Genomic DNA, 18,911 nt, shown 5'->3' with positions numbered 1-18,911 from the left:
TCTTGAATAAATAGCCTTAAGAATTGATGAATATGTGTGCGTTTCGTTAGTATGCATACAGGTTTACCAAAGAGAATATTACATTTGGCACGAACATGTATTTTATCCCATAAACTGGATTAATTGTTTTGGATCTTTTGAGAGATTCAGTACACCGTTTTGAGTTTAAGAATTTATCCCATCACTGATCTATCCATAAATGCCAAAAACCGAGTTAAAGCCAGTTTCAGGTTGGGAAATTCGACGGATATTTGCGCTTTCAAACCTCAATTGCTTTCAAACCACTTGAGCCACAGACTCCAGACTCCAAAGTGTCATGATGTTGGAAAACATTTGCACAGGTCTTATTTTCACGATTTGGACATTTATTCTCTTTCAAAAGCTAATAAACATGTGGAAATGTGAGCAGCATTTTGTTTTCTTAGTTGAATTAGTTAGGGAGCTTAAACTAAGTAGAAACTTTTTTTACATTCGAATTGCAATAGTTCCTTGGTCACGTGACCTACTGACTTCAAACGAGGTTCAGAATGTACACTCAGAGGGCCTACACATTGCACATCCTTTAGTTTGTCCATTTTCATCTCACACGTTTTTACAACAATTTTTCAAACTTTCTCATTTCAATAGCTCCTTGGTCATGTGACCTACTGGACTCAAACAAGGTTCAGAATGTGACTGTCTACCCTTCTATAGCGCACACCCTTTTGTTCGTCCATTTTCATCTCACACGAAATTACATATATTTTCAATGTTTCTAATTTCAATAGCTCCTTGATCATTTAACCTACTGACCTCAAACAAGGATCAGAATGTACACTCAGTGGGCCTACACATTGCACACCCTTTAGTTTGTCCATTTTCATCTCACACGATTTTACATTAATTTTGTAAACTTTAGATTTTCTATAGCTCCTTGGTCATGTGACCTAATGACCTCAAACTACTTTCAGAATGTCCACAGACTGGCGAATACGGGCGCCGCAAGATGTCCAATGCGGTAATGCGACTGATCCCAGAGAAGCTGGGAGAGTTCTCTTTTCTTTGTGAAGGGCAGGGCACCCTGGAATGGGTTCGCCCTAAGAGAGGGGCCCAAGCCCTGGAAAGCGCTGCGGTTCCGACAGCGTCCGGTGACCTCTCGCTGGCCCTTGAAAATCCCGGGGAGGGTGTAAATCTCAAGCCAGGCTGTACCCACATCCGCAGCAAGTCTCCAAGGTGAACAGGCTCTGGGATGTTATAGCAATGTAGGTAAGGGAAATAGGCAAGTCAGATCTGTAACTTTGGGATGAGGATTGGCTCCAAGGGCTGGGTCGGGGTGCGAAGTGGGGCTGGGCTCAAGCCGCCAGCTGGGGGAGCATTCGCCACCGTTGGAAGTTCTTTGTGCGGCCCATCTCGTGGTCTCTCGTGCGTGGTCTCGCAATGAGCTGCGTGCCAGTGTTTGTCCGAGTGGTGTCCGTCTGGCGGGCAGGTGGGGGGTTGGGTCCGGCGGTTGGGGGTCGCAACTCTGGACGCGCACCAGGCCCTTCTCACGGATCTCCTCAGCTACAGAGCTCGCCTGCCCTGTTCGCGTGGGGTCACTTCGGACAGCGCCTAGCAGCTGACTTAGAACTGGTGCGGCTTAGGGAAATCCGACTGTTTAATTAAAACAAAGCATCGTGAAGCCCCAATGTGGGTGTTGACGTGATGTAATTTCTGCCCATTGCTCTGAATGTCAAAGTGAAGAAATTTAATGAAGCGCGGGTAAACGGCAGGGGTAACTATGACCCTCTTAAGGAGTCCTTACCCCAGGACATTGGGGATCCATGCTTCCCGAATTAATGCAAAGTCAAATATGGGCGACACCAAACCATACATTGTGTTACCTGCTTGCAGATGGCCCTAACAGAGCAACAAACTGGAGCAGAAGGTACCTTCAGGTCAAACGAAACCCTGGTCCGGCTGAGAGTGACTACCTTGAATAGGTTAAGACAGGGGAGATAAGGAAAGAAGGAAAAGTCAGATCCATAACTTCAGGATAAATAGTACCATAGCCCTTGGAGGGCTCTTTCAACCCCTACTCTGTGTGTCACCTGTTTGAGGGAGTCTCTCCAACGGCTAGGAGAAAAACTGTCTCTAGTACACGGGGTGTAAGGGAGATAACGAGGTAGCCCTCTAGCAGGACTCTTCCGATCCCTCCCTGTGTCACCTGTTTTCAGGTGTCGCTAACGATGCAATCCAAACTGGAGTTACCTGCAGATGGTGACGGCTGTTGATTGTTTACGGATGGCGGCAGTCGATCCTGGAATATGGGGCTTTCGGTCAAGCATGAAAATGTGTGGGCTGTTCCACCAGACTCAATGATTTGCTGCGGGACTCTTGTAAATTAATCCTGACCTTAACAGGAAGCCAATCTGAGAATGATGGCTTGAACACATCCCTGGCTTTAGCTGGGAGGGGGAGTTAAGTCATGGGAGACAGCTGATGAAAGTACAGTACTGGCATCAGTCTGATCACAGAGCGGCTGTGGTGAAACGTTTAAACACGCACCCCCGTATACTTAACTAACTCTAAACCACAAAGGTTTGAACGCTGGCTTCGACTGGACCCGCTAACAGTGGAGCACTAAGGTGGAGATGGAAAGTGCTTAGCGGTTATGGATACTGCCAGGTCTCAGGTTCGCCTGGGTGCGGGACTCTTCACATTCTATGTGGGAGCTCTCCTCCACGCTCCTTGGAGGATGTAGTGGAGATGGTATGTGCTTTACCATTAGCTGACACTACCAGGCCTCAGGCTTGCCTGAGTGCGGGACACCACACATTGTAGGTGGGGAGGTCTCCTCTATGCTCACTAGACTCGAGGCAGAGACTTAACCCATTGAACCCGCAGTGATACGGAATTGCATGGATCTGGCTCATGCCCTACGAAGTGGAGAGAGGTATCTTGTATGGGGAGGGAGGACTACATCTGATGTGGGTAGCACCATCTACACCTATTGATTTGCTGCAGACCTCAGAAAACGGACGGAAGAAGCCTAGGTACCCACTGGGCAGGGATCACTGAATGTCAACTTCATGAAATTCAAAGTGCGTACCCATCTGTAGTAATCCTGCTCAGTACGAGAGGAACCGCAGGTTCAGACATTTGGTGTATGTGCTTGGCTGAGGAGCCAATGTTGCGAAGCTACCACCTGTGGAATAGCCCTAAACGTAATGATACCGTAGCGCTGAGGATCTTCGGTTGGCCCGGCATAGCCTGCTTCTTTTGGCAAGTGACTAGAGCCGTTCATGACGGGGTTGGGGTGCAGCCGGATGAGTTGCTACCCCTCTCCTGATGCGCACCGCATGTTTGTGGGGAACCTGGTGCTAATTCACTCGTAGACAAGTGAATGGATCAAGGTTGAGGGTCAAGGTTTCGTACGTAGCAGAGAACCTCACACACTGCGATTTATTGAAAGTCAGCCGTCGATCCAAGCTTTTGTCGGGGACGGAAGGCGTCTTCCTCCACCACCATCCTTCTGTACTAACCGGTTACCAAGGGCACGCAGATGGGCCAAAGGCCAGACACAGAGTGCGAGAGCCCAGGCAGGCGGATAGAAGGCGTAAGACATTGACATTGGGCTCTGGATAGGTAGGGGACTAGGTGGTGGTCGCCCGTGCTCTGGTGGGACTTCGAGTCAGGTTGTGACTCGCTGTGGAAGTCAAAGGGTCACAAGGTGCATGAGGAGGCCTCCACCAAGGCGGGGGGCACTCAGTCTGAGCAGGGGCGGCCGGACTGGGGGCAGCACTCAGGCTGTGTAGTAGGCACTCAGGCTGTTGGAGTAGGGACTTAGTCTGAGTGGGAAAAAGTGGGCAGGTCACCAGGTGCAGAGTCTGTTTTGGGTTACCATGTGCACATGGTTCCTGACAGCCAGGACTAGACGTGTTTTTAATTCCAGAGAGTAAGCTATACTCTAAGGCGAAGGGAGAGGTGTGTTGACTGGGTAGGGAGAGTAGGTGCGGAGGCCTGGAGGTCTGTAGTTCCAGGGAGTAAGCTATACTCACAGGCCCAGGGAGAGGGCAGGCAGGCAGGGAGTCAGAGGTCACTGGGGGCCTGCCTGGAGGTCAGGAAGGCCCCAGGAAGAAGGCCCAAGTGAATTGGTGTGTGAGTGACACTATCCTTCCGGGGGGGCAGGGCAGGAAAATTCATGTAAAATGAAGACGAAAGGGTGTGCAATATGTAGGTCCACTGAGTGTACATTCTGAACCTTGTTTGAGGTCAGTAGGTCACATGACCAAGGGGCTATTGAAATTCTAAAGTTTACACAATTTATGTAAAATCGTGTTAGATGAAAATCGACAAACTAAAGGGTGTGCAATATAGAAGGGTAGTCAGTAGACTTCCTGAACCTTGTTTGTTCAGTAGGTGCTATTGAAATTCTAAACCATGAAAAACAAAAAAAATTCAAGTAAAATCACCTGAGATTAAAATGGACAAACTATAGAGTGTGCAATATATATTGCTAGTGAGTGGATACTCAAAGTAGTTTGAGAATTGTAGGTCACATGACCAAGGAGCAATTAAAATTAAACATTGAAAAACATTTAAAATTAAACTAAAATCGTGTGAGATGCAAATGGATAAAGAAATGGGTGTGCAATATGTAGGCCCACTGAGTGTACATCATGAACCTTGTTAAAATGTGTGTGGGTGCTATTGAATTTAAAAAATGTAAATAAATAGTGCGAGATGTAAATCTACAACAAAAAAAAGTGTGCAATGTGTCTATGCCATCGGGTTAGCTAGAACCAGTTTAAAGTTTAAGGAGTAATGGTTGAAGAGCCATTGGAATTTGGAACATTTGATTTGTCACTCTGTTGATGGTCCCTAGACAAAGGAAAACTACAGCCGAATATCCAATCTGAATCAGTCTTTACCTCGGTATGCCAAAAGGCCAAGGAGAGTAGTGCCCCCTACTGACCATCTTCTGTATGTACTGTACCAATTCTTCTTCATGGCTTGTCATTATAATGGCAATTGCCATAATATTCACAGAACTGCAAAGAAGTGATACATGTACTGTAGAACCTGTAAATGTTTACTAAATTTGAAGTTTAAGTTCAAAAGTGCTTTTCAAAAAGCCCTTTATTTTTTGAACACATGACAATTACAATTCATCATGTCATACAAAAGTCATTAGTATCTAACAATTGTACATAAAGTTAACTACAAGCTTATTGTAGGCTAATGTGTAAGTTGGACACAAAAAAAATGGCTATTATCCATGACCATTCAGGTTACAGTATAAGGGGTGGAATTTAGCCTCCTTTGTTCAGCAGAATTCACTGTTTGCCATTGCCGTTAATGGGCAGTTTCTTGTAGGCTTCAGAGTCTAGGAAGGTTTTGATTTTGGGACGGGCAGACATCTTCTCGACAAAACTCTTCAGGGAGGGGAAGGTATCCAGGCAACTGGAGCAGAGCACCAGGTGGTTGAGAAGGACTTCAAACAGACTATAGTCAGCAAAGGAAGGCTACGTAGGATAGGGATCATAGAAATAGAATCTCGCATTATTAACTTCAATGGGGATGCCTGCTCTATTCATTCTAGTTTTGTGATAAGTAACAGACAGTACTGTGATTACAAGAGAACCAAACCATTTAGTTAATGCATTTTGGTAAATATATATAGCTAATGATTACAGTATGTACTATATTAGAACTCCATTTATTCAAGAACCCCATTTTTGGGTGCATTGCAGCATCGATTACCTTGTCGCCAACAAGAAAACCAGTCTTGTTTTTGGCCATCACAGCTTCAAACTTGTCAAGGTGGTTAGGAAGGTCTTTGATGTATACGTCTTTACCAGTATCCTATGAAAAGAGAAAGTGATTCATCATAATGACACTTCATAAATGTTTACCCATTAAGCTGCATTAAATAAAATATGTTTGGTCTCTAAACTTTGAAACAAATGTTTACTGCACAGTACAGGTAAAACGTTGTATGAACTGTACCCTTAGTCCGATTTTCAGCTTTCATGAATACTTACATATTCCTGGTAAATCATTTTTACGTATTTAAGACGAAGGTCCTCAACGCCATCACACATCATGTCAATGAGGGCAGCCTCCTTGCCATCTTTCCCATAGGCATCTGTGTGTGTATTCGAGTTAAGCATAAAATGTCAATTATACTTTCACCTATATTTGATAGATTATAAAGGATAAATAGAGTGAGGAAAACAATGTAAATATATGACATAACGATTGAGATCAATTACCATGATTGCGGCCCAAGTGCCTCAGAATGGCATTTGACTGGTACAGGGCAAATCCTCCATCTTCTAACTTGGGCAACTGACCAAATACCTAAAACCCCAAAATGGAAGTGATATTTATTAGAGATTTTAACAACAACTAATGGGGACATGGGGGTTTACATTTGTTGTAGCTGAATCAAATCTACATTGATGATAACAGAAGATACAGGTAAATAATGGAACAAGAGATGAATCTCTTTACTTAAATAAGAATCATGGAAAGCGCTGGCAGAGATTGTAGAAACAAACAGTGTACACTAAACAAACCGATCATCCTTCAAAAGCACATCCCAGCTGTTATCACTAGACCATCACTGGCTAAACTGAACAGGTTGACAAAGGAAAAAGATGGTAACAAAGGAATGATCCATTCCCCACTCACACAAGTGGCTTTCAGATCTCCCTTCATCCAGTCCGCAAAGTCCACCACGATCTCCTTCCATTCCTGTCCCTGGTCGGCCATCATGATTCTCATAGCGCCACAGCGCCCTGTGGTAAACAAGAGTCTCTGTTAGCACAGGTCAACCAAAACAGATCTCAATCATAAGACACTTTGGCACAGATCTAACAAGTCATACATAGCACTAGTGTTGGGCAAATACATACGTTTCCAGACTAGATAATTATTTATATACACAACTTTTCATGATTATTCATGTAAAAAAACCTTTCATGGGTTCAAGTCAATGAACCCTTAATCCCATGACAATTGTTCACCAGTGCACTCCACATTAATCTGGGTCACATGCTCCTGACAGAAAGCCAGCCCTCCTCATTGCTCAAGCACCATGAATAATGTAAACAAATAGGAGTACTTTGGAAACAAAACTGTTTAAGTTCATGAACAGTGATCATGGGGGCCAGCTAAGCCAAACTAATACTAGTATTTCCTGTGATAACAATCAAAAAGGTATGGGTGAGGCTAAACTGCCACTGTGGGTGAAATCCAGGTCATATCTTGTGTGAAAAATCACACACGGTGATAAGATTACCTGGAATGACTTCACTTACAGTTTAAAACCAATAGAAACACAATTTTGAGTAGTGATTCAAGCTGCTAGCAGTAGGCTATTGCAGCATTTCCAAATGGTCCTCGGGACCCCTAGGAGTGAACGTTTTTGGTTTTTGTCCTAACACTACACAGCTGATTCAAATTAACAAAACTTCAAGATTAGTCGATGATTTGAATCAGCTGTGTAGGGCAAAAACTAAAACACACAATTTGGGAAACCCTGGGCTATTGGGTAATGAATGACAGATAAGGTCTTTGGATATTACACTTAAATGCAAAGTTTATGAATATGCGCAGTAGAATTTGCAAGGCTTTTGTCTTTGACTTCAAGCAATCTTAACTCCATCACAATATAACATTTATGTCTGTCAAATTGAAGGAAAGATTTAGTAATAAATGATCAATATGAAAAGCTTATAACAGGGAATGCACTCTCCAATAGTAGGCTATTATTACATCAAAACAATAGCCAGGCTCTATCATGTGATGTTGAATAGGATTAACTGACTCAACATACCTCGGACTCCAAAGTAGGTGATTGTGTAGGGACCCACTGGGGAGAGGAGATACAAGAACACAACACACGTCAAGTTATTCAAATAAAAATATTTTAAATCAATGTAGTTTAATTAGTCTGACTTATTACATGGATTCTGACAAGTCTGCGTCCCGTTGATATTTCAACTAATTACATAGCTGATTTGAGTACATTTAGTATGGTATAGTATCAAGTGCTATTTGCATGTGAAAATGCCATGCAACATTACATATTGCTTGACATAGTTTTGTTGCCAATCAAATCTGTCAGTGTGACCAGTCTGTGGGTCTTTTTAGCATATCGAGTATCCGGGTACTTTCTGGTCTAGTAAAGTTCACCCAACACCACCGTTATGCAAGGAAAATAAAAATCTTTGGCCACTGCCTGACAACACATCTCAACCGACTAAAATATAGACATGCTCGAATACGAAGTTTTAATCTGCACGTGAAAACATTGCACCTTCAGCTAGCTAGAATATAATGAATTAAAAACGTCAACCATGCATAACTGGGTAGAAGGGCTATCGGTTGTGCCGTTACATAATAACCCTCCGTTTAAACCAAGAAAATAGCCTAACTTCCAGCTAACTATAGTGCTTTTCGGTCGTATTTTTTCGTTTACCGTCGACGATCAAGTTGCAAAAACGATTAGTCCTAGATCGCTAGGCTAGTTCAAAACTATCTTCATTAAATTACACAGTGAGTGCACGACAGACAGCTGTCTGTGTGCTAGTATGAGGGGTAAAATCCTAATTTAGATTAGCTATTGCACATCGCTTTATAATGTTTAAAAAGGCATTACTGTCTATAGCTAGTTACTTACTTTTATGCTGTAAGAGTCGTGGTGTCCCTGACAGTAACTATGGAACCAGTGCTGTGAACTAATTTTCAGGGTAAGTTGCTAGTCAGGTTGATTTGTTGCTAAAAGTTGCTAAATCACGTTGTAACGTAAAACTACGTCATTACGTAGAATACACAATCACGTTACTCAAGTTGACTGGCCAGCTCCGCAAAAAATATGATTTGACATTTGTTCCGGTACAGACTTCCACTCTTTTCTGTAATTCCGGCTGTACGATGTTGATTGATGTTGTGCGTTCTGTTCAATATCAAACATTCGTGACCAACTATATTCATTGGGTTTGGCTCGTCGATCTCGTACTACTACTGCTGCAGCCAGCCAACAATGATTAACAATTTGCTGGAATTGCTGCTGGCCTGCTGCTGCCTGTGTACGAGCTGAGCGCCTGCCGTTGACGTAACTCACAATGCACTTTTGCAGCCAGGCACGTGTGTTGTGACTGAGTGTGTTTACAGAGAAAATCGTTTTTGTGTCATTTAGAGGGTTAATACGTGCATTTCAGCGTTTGAGTCACTTTTCAAAAGTTGCTAAAAGTTCCAAATACATTTTTAAAAGTAGCTAAATTTGTTGCTAGGAGCTGTTTGAAAAAAAGTTGCCAGGGCAGTCAGAAAAATTGGTAAATCTAGCAACAAAATTACTAAATTGGCAGCACTGTATGGAACACCGTGTATGTCAAAAAGCCCGTGGCCAAAACGCAATATTGTCAATGCTACTCGTGTGAAGTAATACCCTGACTTCACTGCTCGCGTTTGGGAGCGTTGCGAAAAAAAATACAAAATCTTTATTATTCAGTTATTTCACACACACTGCTCGCGCCTGCGTTGCCAAGGGCTAACAAGCTGACTACACCACTCGCGTCACTTGCGTGAGCGTTGCAAAATACATTTATAAATCTATGTTATTCAATTATTGCGCACGCCAACGAGCGTCTGCGTTGCCAAGGGCTAAAATAGAAGACAGTTCTATTTCTGATGCAGATCACGCTGCAAGTCCTGCCTCTTCCATCACCTCATTGGTTTATAGAAGCAGGGACCCACGTGCCATCTCCTCATTGGTTATACCCACATGGGTGTCTGAAAGACAAAATAGGTCGGTGGCGGTAATGCACATAATTTATGAAAGTTGCCAATTGCAATATAAAGACAAGAAGAAAAAGCCTGGAAGGAGGAGCGATGACTTGAAACGATTTGGTTGACCGGTTTATGTGTGGATTAATTAGTGGAGTAGAGGACCTTGTGCATTTCAGGTAAAATAACAACTCAATGTTTATATCCCAGGACAAATTAGCTAGCAACAGCAAGCTAGCTAAATAGGACAAATTAGCTAGGAAGTGCAAGCTAGTTAGCTAAATTGCCATAAATGTTTCATGCTTTTCGACCTGTCCCCAAATTAATATAATTGGTTCAGAGTTGCTTTGATATTTTAACCTGCGTGTCGTGATCGCGTTTGGTGTGGGGGGACAAAACAATTTATGCATGATGGCACACATGCGCAGCCGGTTTGAGTTGCAGGTGCAGGTGCTAAATTAACGCCTACACGTGTCAAATAAGCATGTGCAAATGTGCTTGCAGGCGGTCCAACATGTGCTAAATAAACTGCTGCAAGCGGTCCTGCACAGTCAAATTAACGCCTACAGCTGCTAAATATACACACTAACTTAACATTTTCTTTAATATGCAAATTTTACCAGTCAATTTCCCTAGCTCCTCCTTTCAACCAGCTTTAACAGTTTGAAAGAACTTCATTTTCCACTGCAAGCAGAGTATGAACCTTCACAACTTAATGGTTTTGTCTTTGAAATTTGTTGTTACTGAATCATAAAGTTTATTATCCAGAGTGGAAGGATCTGTTTCTCATCACTGGCTATAAAATTCAGCTAACATTAATCTAGCACCAGAATCATATACTGGCTAGCTAATTTAGCTAACGTTGGTAGCCTTGAAACCCTGCCATATTATATCATATAACGGTAGTTAGCCTCAAACTCTGCCCGGCCACACTGCTAACCGCAGTGAACAGTGCCGTTTTGTGTTTTATTAAAAGCCCTGCTGAAAAAACATGTATACTATAACCGCCACGGAAAAACACGTTGAACTATGTTAATACTATCAAGGTAAATTACATACTAGCAAAATTGTTGCTTGAATGCAGGGCCAGGCATACGTAGATTAGACGACGGTGATACTCCAAAAACATCCTGCTGGGGCTAACGCTATTAATCCTGGTAGTTGTTGATTTTTGGACTATGCTGTCTATTTTGCGGACTGTTCCCCGGACTCCAGTTGTAGCCATTCGTACAAGGCACAAACAAGGCTATTGAACCTGACATTGGTGTCTGTCGTTATTCCTTTATCTAACATATCATACTGAAACATGGTGTCAGAAGTGGCTCGGAAAACACACGTTTGTTATTTTTGTAGCTAAGTACAGTATAGGCGCAGTTACGTTCCATATGCGAACACACACCGTTTCCTACTCACAACACTGATCAACTCGTTGTTAGCTGCCTAGCTAGCATCACTACCTACGTCGATGACTGAAGGCAAAGAAATCTCATATTCCATTGCTATGGCAGCGAACATTCCGCCACCAAATCCCATGGTTCTCACAGGGGACTGGAATACTAATTGGGACAACTTCAGGGATGAATTCGAGGACTATGCGCTGGCGACCGGTCTACATGAGAAACCCAACGAGGTACAAGCGGCAACTCTGAGGAGTTTAATGGGCAGCGAATGCAGGCATAACTACCAGCACAATCTCACCCTCACAGCACGTCAACAGTGTGATGCAAATGCTATATTGGATGCATTGGAGAATTACTTCAAACCCGCCAGAAACGTAATTTATGAACGGTTCGTTTTCGGAAGCTGTAAACAGGAAGAGGGTGAGTCAGTACACAACTTTGTAACCCGTTTGAGAGAGAAATCCGCCACTTGGGATTGAAAGATGAATTGATTCGTGACAAAATAGTGCTGGGAATTGCAAATGAGGATACACGCCGGCGTCTACTGAGAGAGAGAGACTTAACATTAGTAACTGCCATTGAAATGTGCCGCACTGCTGAAGTCACTGACATGAGATTGAGAGCAATGGAAATCGAAATCCCACGCTCCGACGTTGATCATCACCCGTTCACGCTGTTGCTAGGCAGACATTCAGACTAAACCAATCGAGGCAGAGCAATTCACCACGAACGGTGAACACAGAGAGCCCCGTAGCATGTAAATACTGTGGGAATACACACACACGTGGCAAAGAGCACTGCCCTGCCTAAGGAAAACCATGCAGAGCTTGTGGAACTAATAATCATTTTGCAAAAGTGTGTCTCAAAAGCAAAAGAAGGGTGAGTGAGGGCAAGATTCACTGTGTTGATGATGCCATTCAATGTTCAGAGCTGAAAAGTGAAAGTGACATTTACATGCATGAATCCATTGGGGCTGTACACTCAAGAGGGAAGAAATGGTTTGTGACACTACGATTACACAACAGGCAACAACAATGTCAACTGGATTCTGGTGCTACATGCAACGTAATGAGCTACAAAGACAAAATCAATCTGGCACCTGACACACATCTATTGCCCAGCGATACTAGACTAAAGCTCTACTCAGGAGAGCTAATGAGCTCTATGGGCACCTTTGAGACCGAATGTGTTATTCGGGGACGCAAACACAAGCTGGAGTTTGAGATTGTAAAAACCAGTCAACATCCTCTCCTCTCAGGCTCTACATGCGAACGCCTGGGACTGATGCAGTTCACTGTACCAAATGACCTGCACATTGTGGATCATGTCCAGCATGGACCCCTGTCCAAAGAACAACTACTTAGCAGATATGACGATGTATTCAACATGCCCGTTGAATCTGTGCCTGGGGAGGTACACTTTGAAGTGGATGAGAGCATCACTCCAGTCCAGTGTGCTCCTCATAATGTGCCCATTGCAATGAAAGTGGCTGTGAAGGCCCAGCTGGACAAGTATGAGGCCGATGGCCACATGACATCTGTGACTGAACCAACTGACTGGATCAGCAATATGGTCATAGTGAAAAAACCAGAGAAGCTGAAGGTCTGCATCGACCCAAAGCATCTGAACCAAGCACTGAAAAGATCCCACTACATCATGCCGACACTAGAGGATGTCCTCTATAAGCTTCCCAAGGCCAGGATTTTCACCTTGGTGGATGCCCGAGATGCATTCCTTCAATGCAAGCTGGATGAAGAAAGCAGCCTCATGACTACCTTCTGGACCCCCTGGGGTCGGAAACGCTGGCTCAAGCTCCCGTTTGGTGTCTCGGTGGCGCCTGAGATATACCAACGTAAGCAGCACGAGTTACTGGCTGGGCTCAAGGGCATTGAACCCATCGCAGATGATGTCCTGATCGTAGGCTGTGGTGACACAGACGAAGAAGCAGTACGCGACCACGATGTGAAGCTCCTGGCACTGATGGAGCGCTGCCGATCAGTTAAGCTTCGCCTTGGCCTGAAGAAGCTGCAGTTCAAGGTGAAAGACGTCCACTTCCATGGCCACATTCTCTCGGCAAAAGGCCTGAAGCCGGACCCAGACAAGGTCAGAGCGATCCTTGACATGCCAAACCCGTCTGATTCAAAAGGAGTACAGCGTCTCATCGGCTTTGCAAACTATCTTGCAAAGTTCATGCCACACCTATCAGCAGTCTGTGAGCCTCTGCGCCGGTTGCTGGACAAAGACACACCATGGCACTGGCTACCCAAGCACGAGGCCGCAGTGCAGGAGATGAAATCTCTGGCTTCATCCATGCCAGTGTTGCACTACTACGACGTCATGAAGCCTGTCACAATCCAGAGCGACTCCAGCCAAAGGGGACTTGGATGCTGCCTTATGCAGGAAGGCCAGCCCATTGCGTTTGCCTCGAGAGTGCTCACCCCCACCGAACAAAACTATGCACAAATTGAGAAAGAGTGCCTCAGCATCGTCTTCTCCTGCCAGCGATTCCATCACTACTTATATGGGCGAGACCTGGTCATCGCTGAAACTGACCACAAACCACTCATTGCCATATTCAGTAAACCTCTCCTCAACACGCCCAAGAGGCTTCAAAGCATGCTCCTGACTCTGCAAAACTACAGCCTGAAGGTCATTTACAAGCCAGGACCAGAGATGTACATCAGCGACACACTGAGCAGGGCAACAAAACAATGTACAGGCAGAGGCACTGTCTATCAGCGGCAGGCCATCTGTTCGCTACAGCAGAAACAACAAGATGTTCAACAGATCAATCAGGCAGACTACTTAAACGTCACAGATCACCGCCTAGCCCAGATAAGGCAACACACTGACAAGGACGAACGCCTACAGTCACTGAAGTCCATGGATCTCGCAGGTTGGCCATACCTGAAAGAGGAGACACCTTTCACAGTGAGAGAATACTGGACCTTTCGAGATGAGATCAGCGTGCAAAATGGCATCTTGTTCAGCGGTCAGAAGGTCATTATTCCCAAATCCCTACGTCCAGAGATGCTTACCCGCATACACTCCAGTCAAGTTGGAGGTGATGCATGCTACCGCCAGGCTCGTGAAACATTACACTGGCCAAACATGCAAGCAGAAATTAAAGACTTTGTCAGCAACTGTACCACATGCAACGAGTACGCTCATGAACAGCAAAAGGAAACCATGATGTCACACGAACTGCCCACAAGGGCGTGGCAAATCGTCAGCATGGACTTATTCAGCCACAGACAAAAGGACTATCTTCTCATCGTTGATCACTACTCTGACTTTTGGGAAATTGAACTGCTCCCTGACTTGTCTGCAGAGACGGTCATAAAGCGCTGCAAGGCGCAGTTTGCAAGGCAAGGTCAGCCTGACAAGGTAATCACAGACAATGGCCCACAATTCACTGCACAGTTCAAGCGTTTCGCCTCAGAATGGGAGTTTGACCATGTGACCTCCTCTCCAAGACACCCAAAAGCAAATGGCAAGGCAGAATCAGCTGTCAAGATTGCAAAAAACCTGTTAAGCAGGGCCTTGCGCGACAGCAACGACCCATGGAAAGCGATCTTACAGTGGAGGAACACACCCACTGAAAACATGGACAGCAGCCCAGCACAACGCCTTCTGTCCAGACGTCTGAAGACTACCATCCCCGTAGCTAACAAGCTACATGAGCCCTGCGTCATGGTTGGCGTCACGGATAAACTGCGTCACAGAAAGCAGCTCGCTAAGTGCTTCTATGACCGGACTGCTCGGGACCTACCAGAGCTGGAGGTGGGTGAAACGATAAGGATGAAACCGCTGCCGGGAGACCACACAGGACTTTGGAGGCTGGGCACATGCCTGCAGAGAGTTGCACCACGTTCTTACCTGGTGGATGTTGGTGGCTCCCTCTATCGTCACAATCGGGTGGATCTGCGCGTAGCAGAGCAGACAAACCAGAACACGCCATACACTCACCTAGATGAGCTGGATCACAGTCCAGGCCTAAGGGTAAGGGGTGCAGAATTGAGACATGGGCCAACTGAAGGTGAGGCTTCTACCCCACCAAGCTCTCCAGCTCGTGCCCCTAATCCTACCCCTGTCAGAGCCAATACTTACTCACGGGTGGGTCGGCTGTGCAAGCCACCGGACAGGCTTACTCTGTAAGCAAGGGACTGTTAACTTGCCCTCGGTTAATTAAAATCTATATTTGTTCTTAAATAATTAAATTGAAATTAAAAAAGGAAGATGACAACTGAAGTAAAAAAGAAAATGTAATGCTTTTCTATTGTTATGACCTGACTGTTAAGAATTTAATGTTATGCCTTTTATGTTTGCACTTTCTATTGAAAAGGATGATGTTACGGAGTCTAGTTGATAGGCAATCGACTAGCCGGACTGTTCCCCGGACTCCAGTTGTAGCCATTCGTACAAGGCACAAACAAGGCTATTGAACCTGACATTGGTGTCTGTCGTTATTCCTTTATCTAACATATCATACTGAAACAAACTGAAGGTATCAACTTCTTCAGCCGGAGTGACTGTCATTTTACTGCTAGCGTTAGCCGCGCTAGCTCGCGATTAGCATGAAGACACTGCAAAGCTCATAAAGCAAATTTGGCCAGTGACAACCTTGCAAAACCTTTGTTAACATCTACATCATCAGCTTTCTAACAGAGTAGACTTTAACGTTCACTTCGTTTTTGGAATATTTACATTCCATCAAAGCCTATTAGGGTAACACAACAACTTCAGGCATGTACCAGTACTATATAGTACTGCTTCAAAGGAGTAGGGTTCCCATTCCTTCCACTTTATTTTCACACAATTGTGTCTTGCAAAAGGAAACCATGAAGAGGAGCTTGGTGTGGGCAAGAGGGAGGCTGATAAAACAGCAGAGAAGACCTGATTCATCAAGTATCAATTCATTCTGGTGATTCTCACCTGGTTGGCATGCACAACACTGCAAGGTATGCAACATTACGTCCAATCAAATATCCAATGTTATTAAAACATATATCCCAATCTACGGTCAAGCAACGTTTAATGTCAGTTGTGTGTTCATGTTACGAACTGCAAACAATCTATAGTTCTTGGAGTCAATGAATCAATTGAAAGTGACTACAATTAGAAATTATTTTAAAACCACTGTGCCAGTAAAGATTACACAAAAAAGTAATCTGCTCTTATGGTTCTGTTTGAATTTTTTCAGACACTTCAATCAGAATCTCTTAATGTTTGAGGTCAGGCAAAACCTCTTCAGCCACCGTAGGATAGAGAGCCGCTGGTTGGCATTTTTGACTGCAGTGTCTGTGTGGGTGTACCAAGAAAAATTCACTGGACCAATTCCAGTTTACCTGTTGTCCCAACAAATTAGTCAATTATGCATTTTACATACGTCAGAGTGCGTTTTCTTTCATAGCTCCACTTTCAACACCATCCTGACCCACAAACTGGTTAGCAGACTCAGGCCTCTGTGTGAAAACCCTGTAATAACAAATTCGATTTTTTACATTATCACAAGAATGTGTATCCCCACAATGGACCCAACACCTAAACATGCTGACGACACTACCATTGTACACCTTATCACCAGTGATCACGAGCACATGGAGGAGCTGTGGGACCTGACATAATGGTGATAGGACAACAGCCTCACCATAAGCAAAACAAAGTAGATGGTGAGACTTAATGACCATTCTCCCCCACTACCCTCATCAACTTGCTGCACCACAACCTATATAAAAATTAGTGTGTCTGTTTTTATTGCCATAACACATGTAAATGAAATGTTGTCCATATTTACTGTACGATTTATGGTAATATTGCACATATTGTAACATTATAGTCCTTTTTCATACATGACTTAACTGCTTTGCATAATGCTCAGTTTACCGACTAAGAAATCGTACATTAATTAAAATAAAGCTGCATTATGTATTTCAACAACTGATTCTGATTGGTTGTAATTTTTTTTTAAACTTTCACCACACAACTTCTTTTGCTGATGGTCGATCCTGTCGGAAACTTTAATATCAAACCTTTTGGGACACATAACCAATTAACATTGGCTGCAGTATTCTGAACTTTACTAGAAAGTCATGCAATAAACATTTAGATAATTCCCCTTAAATTAATTCAATTTTTATTTGTCACATGCGCTAAATACAACAGATGTAGACCTTACAGTGAAATGCTTACATATAAGCCCTTAACCAACAATTCCATTAAGAAAAATACCTTAAATAAATAAAAGTATAATTAAATAACAAGTAATTAAAGAGCAGCAGTAAAATAACAATAGTGAGGCTATATACAGGGCATACCTGTACAAAGTCAATGTGCGGTGGCACTGGTTAGTCGAGGTAATATGTACATGTAGGTAGAGATATTAAAGTGACTAGGCATAGAGTGTAGCAGCAGCGTGAAAGAGGAGGGGGGGTTGCAATGCAAATAGTCTGGGTAGCCATTTGATTAAATGTTTAGTAGTTTTATGGCTTGGGGGTAGAAGCTGTTTAGAAGCCTCTTGGAGCTAGACTTGGCGCTCCGGTACCACTTGCCATGCGGTAGCAGAGAAAACAGTCTAAGACTAGGGTGGCTGTCTTTGACAATGACACCAAATGTTAGTGACTGTAGAATTCCACTCTCCATTTTCTCCCCGAAGGCTGCGTAAGTTGGGTGAATTGGCAGCCTTAAAATAATGCTGCATGTATTTGCCTCCGGGAAGATCCTGGCAGCCTCCTTCTCTTGTTTGTGTAAGAACTGTATCTGTGGCTCCGCTAGGAATCCCAGCCCAGGAATGGCTGAAGCCCCCGAAGTGAAAATGATAACCTTCTCCAGGGTTAAAGGGTATGCGTTCCCCTCTGAAAAAAGAAGGGGAGGGGGGGGGGTCCATAAGTAACACTTATTGGAGAACACGATACTCTAAGTGAAAGTAGTTTGGTATTTAATTGATCTATTACGTGAAATAATAAGGTTATAACATGGTGTCCCACAGTTGTGAGTGATTAGGTGATATATTTTACTGATGTGGGCCGTGTTACTTCAATGATCATGGTTTTGCACCTAACCTTCCACCTCCAGCAGCCAGTCCCTCCAGAAACATACGACTCTGCTCTCTATTGCTCTTTGATTGGTACCAGGTGGGGAGAGCCCTGCTTTGAAGAGAGAAGCTATGTCTTTGGCCAAAAGAGGCTTCTCAGCGTAGATGAAAACCTCTCTGAAGAGGCTTGAGGGTCTATTAATGTAAGGCAGGAGACCTAGACACTCCAGACACTTATTTCATGAAGCAAAAAAAGTCACATAATGAGTTTGCCCTAAAGAATTTAACTCAACTTATGAGATTCCTGAGATATGTGGAAACTCACTGCTCTAGAGCATCCCGTAGCCTGCTTTCTAAGTAGAACTTTGTGGCTGACTCCCCAGGGCATCCCTCTCCTCCAATGTACGAATGTATCGCACTGAACCCAACATGACCAGTTGTTTGGTGGCCTCTATCACTTCCTGTGCCTCGTCAACAGTTTGTGCTAACTAGACCTTAGATAGTTCAATAACCGTGTTTTGGGACAAATTAGCAGAACAATAAACTGATTATCACTACCCTTAAAAAAGATTGACTGCCAACAAAAGGAAACCAAATCCATGTGGAAAAGTATTCATGAACAACTAGAACCCTAATATTTTTTCAAACTTAGTGCAAATGAACAGTCACAGAATATCCATGACAGTCTAAAGTTACTTACCTTCTCCAACTTCTGAGTCATATTC

The 18,911-nt window shown here is 43.9% G+C and overlaps 1 protein-coding gene across 1 annotated transcript; it reads right to left on the bottom strand.

Moving 5' to 3' along the window:
• Positions 1–5,079: 5,079 nt before the first annotated feature.
• LOC112256361 (glutathione S-transferase P) lies at positions 5,080–9,022 on the bottom strand. Its single transcript, XM_024429562.2, has 7 exons — positions 8,648–9,022; positions 7,802–7,837; positions 6,655–6,761; positions 6,234–6,321; positions 6,003–6,106; positions 5,722–5,823; positions 5,080–5,483 (listed from the first exon to the last, which is right to left on the bottom strand). Coding segments are annotated over exons 1-7 (627 nt in total). The 5' UTR covers positions 8,649–9,022; the 3' UTR covers positions 5,080–5,294.
• Between the last annotated feature and the right edge of the window lie 9,889 nt (positions 9,023–18,911).

The sequence above is a fragment of the Oncorhynchus tshawytscha genome, linkage group LG08 (assembly GCF_018296145.1).
Source record: "Oncorhynchus tshawytscha isolate Ot180627B linkage group LG08, Otsh_v2.0, whole genome shotgun sequence".
NCBI classification, from domain to species: Eukaryota; Metazoa; Chordata; class Actinopteri; order Salmoniformes; family Salmonidae; genus Oncorhynchus; species Oncorhynchus tshawytscha.
This window is presented reverse-complemented; position numbering and strand designations above follow the sequence as displayed.

Excerpts from the sequence above, each read along its gene's own strand:
- LOC112256361 (XM_024429562.2), bottom strand. Across the intron at positions 6,322-6,654 it reads GAGATCTGAAAGCCACTTGT|GTATTTGGTCAGTTGCCCAA; the intron begins GTGAGTGGGGAA and ends TTGGGGTTTTAG. Across the intron at positions 5,824-6,002 it reads AAATGATTTACCAGGAATAT|GATACTGGTAAAGACGTATA; the intron begins GTAAGTATTCAT and ends CTCTTTTCATAG.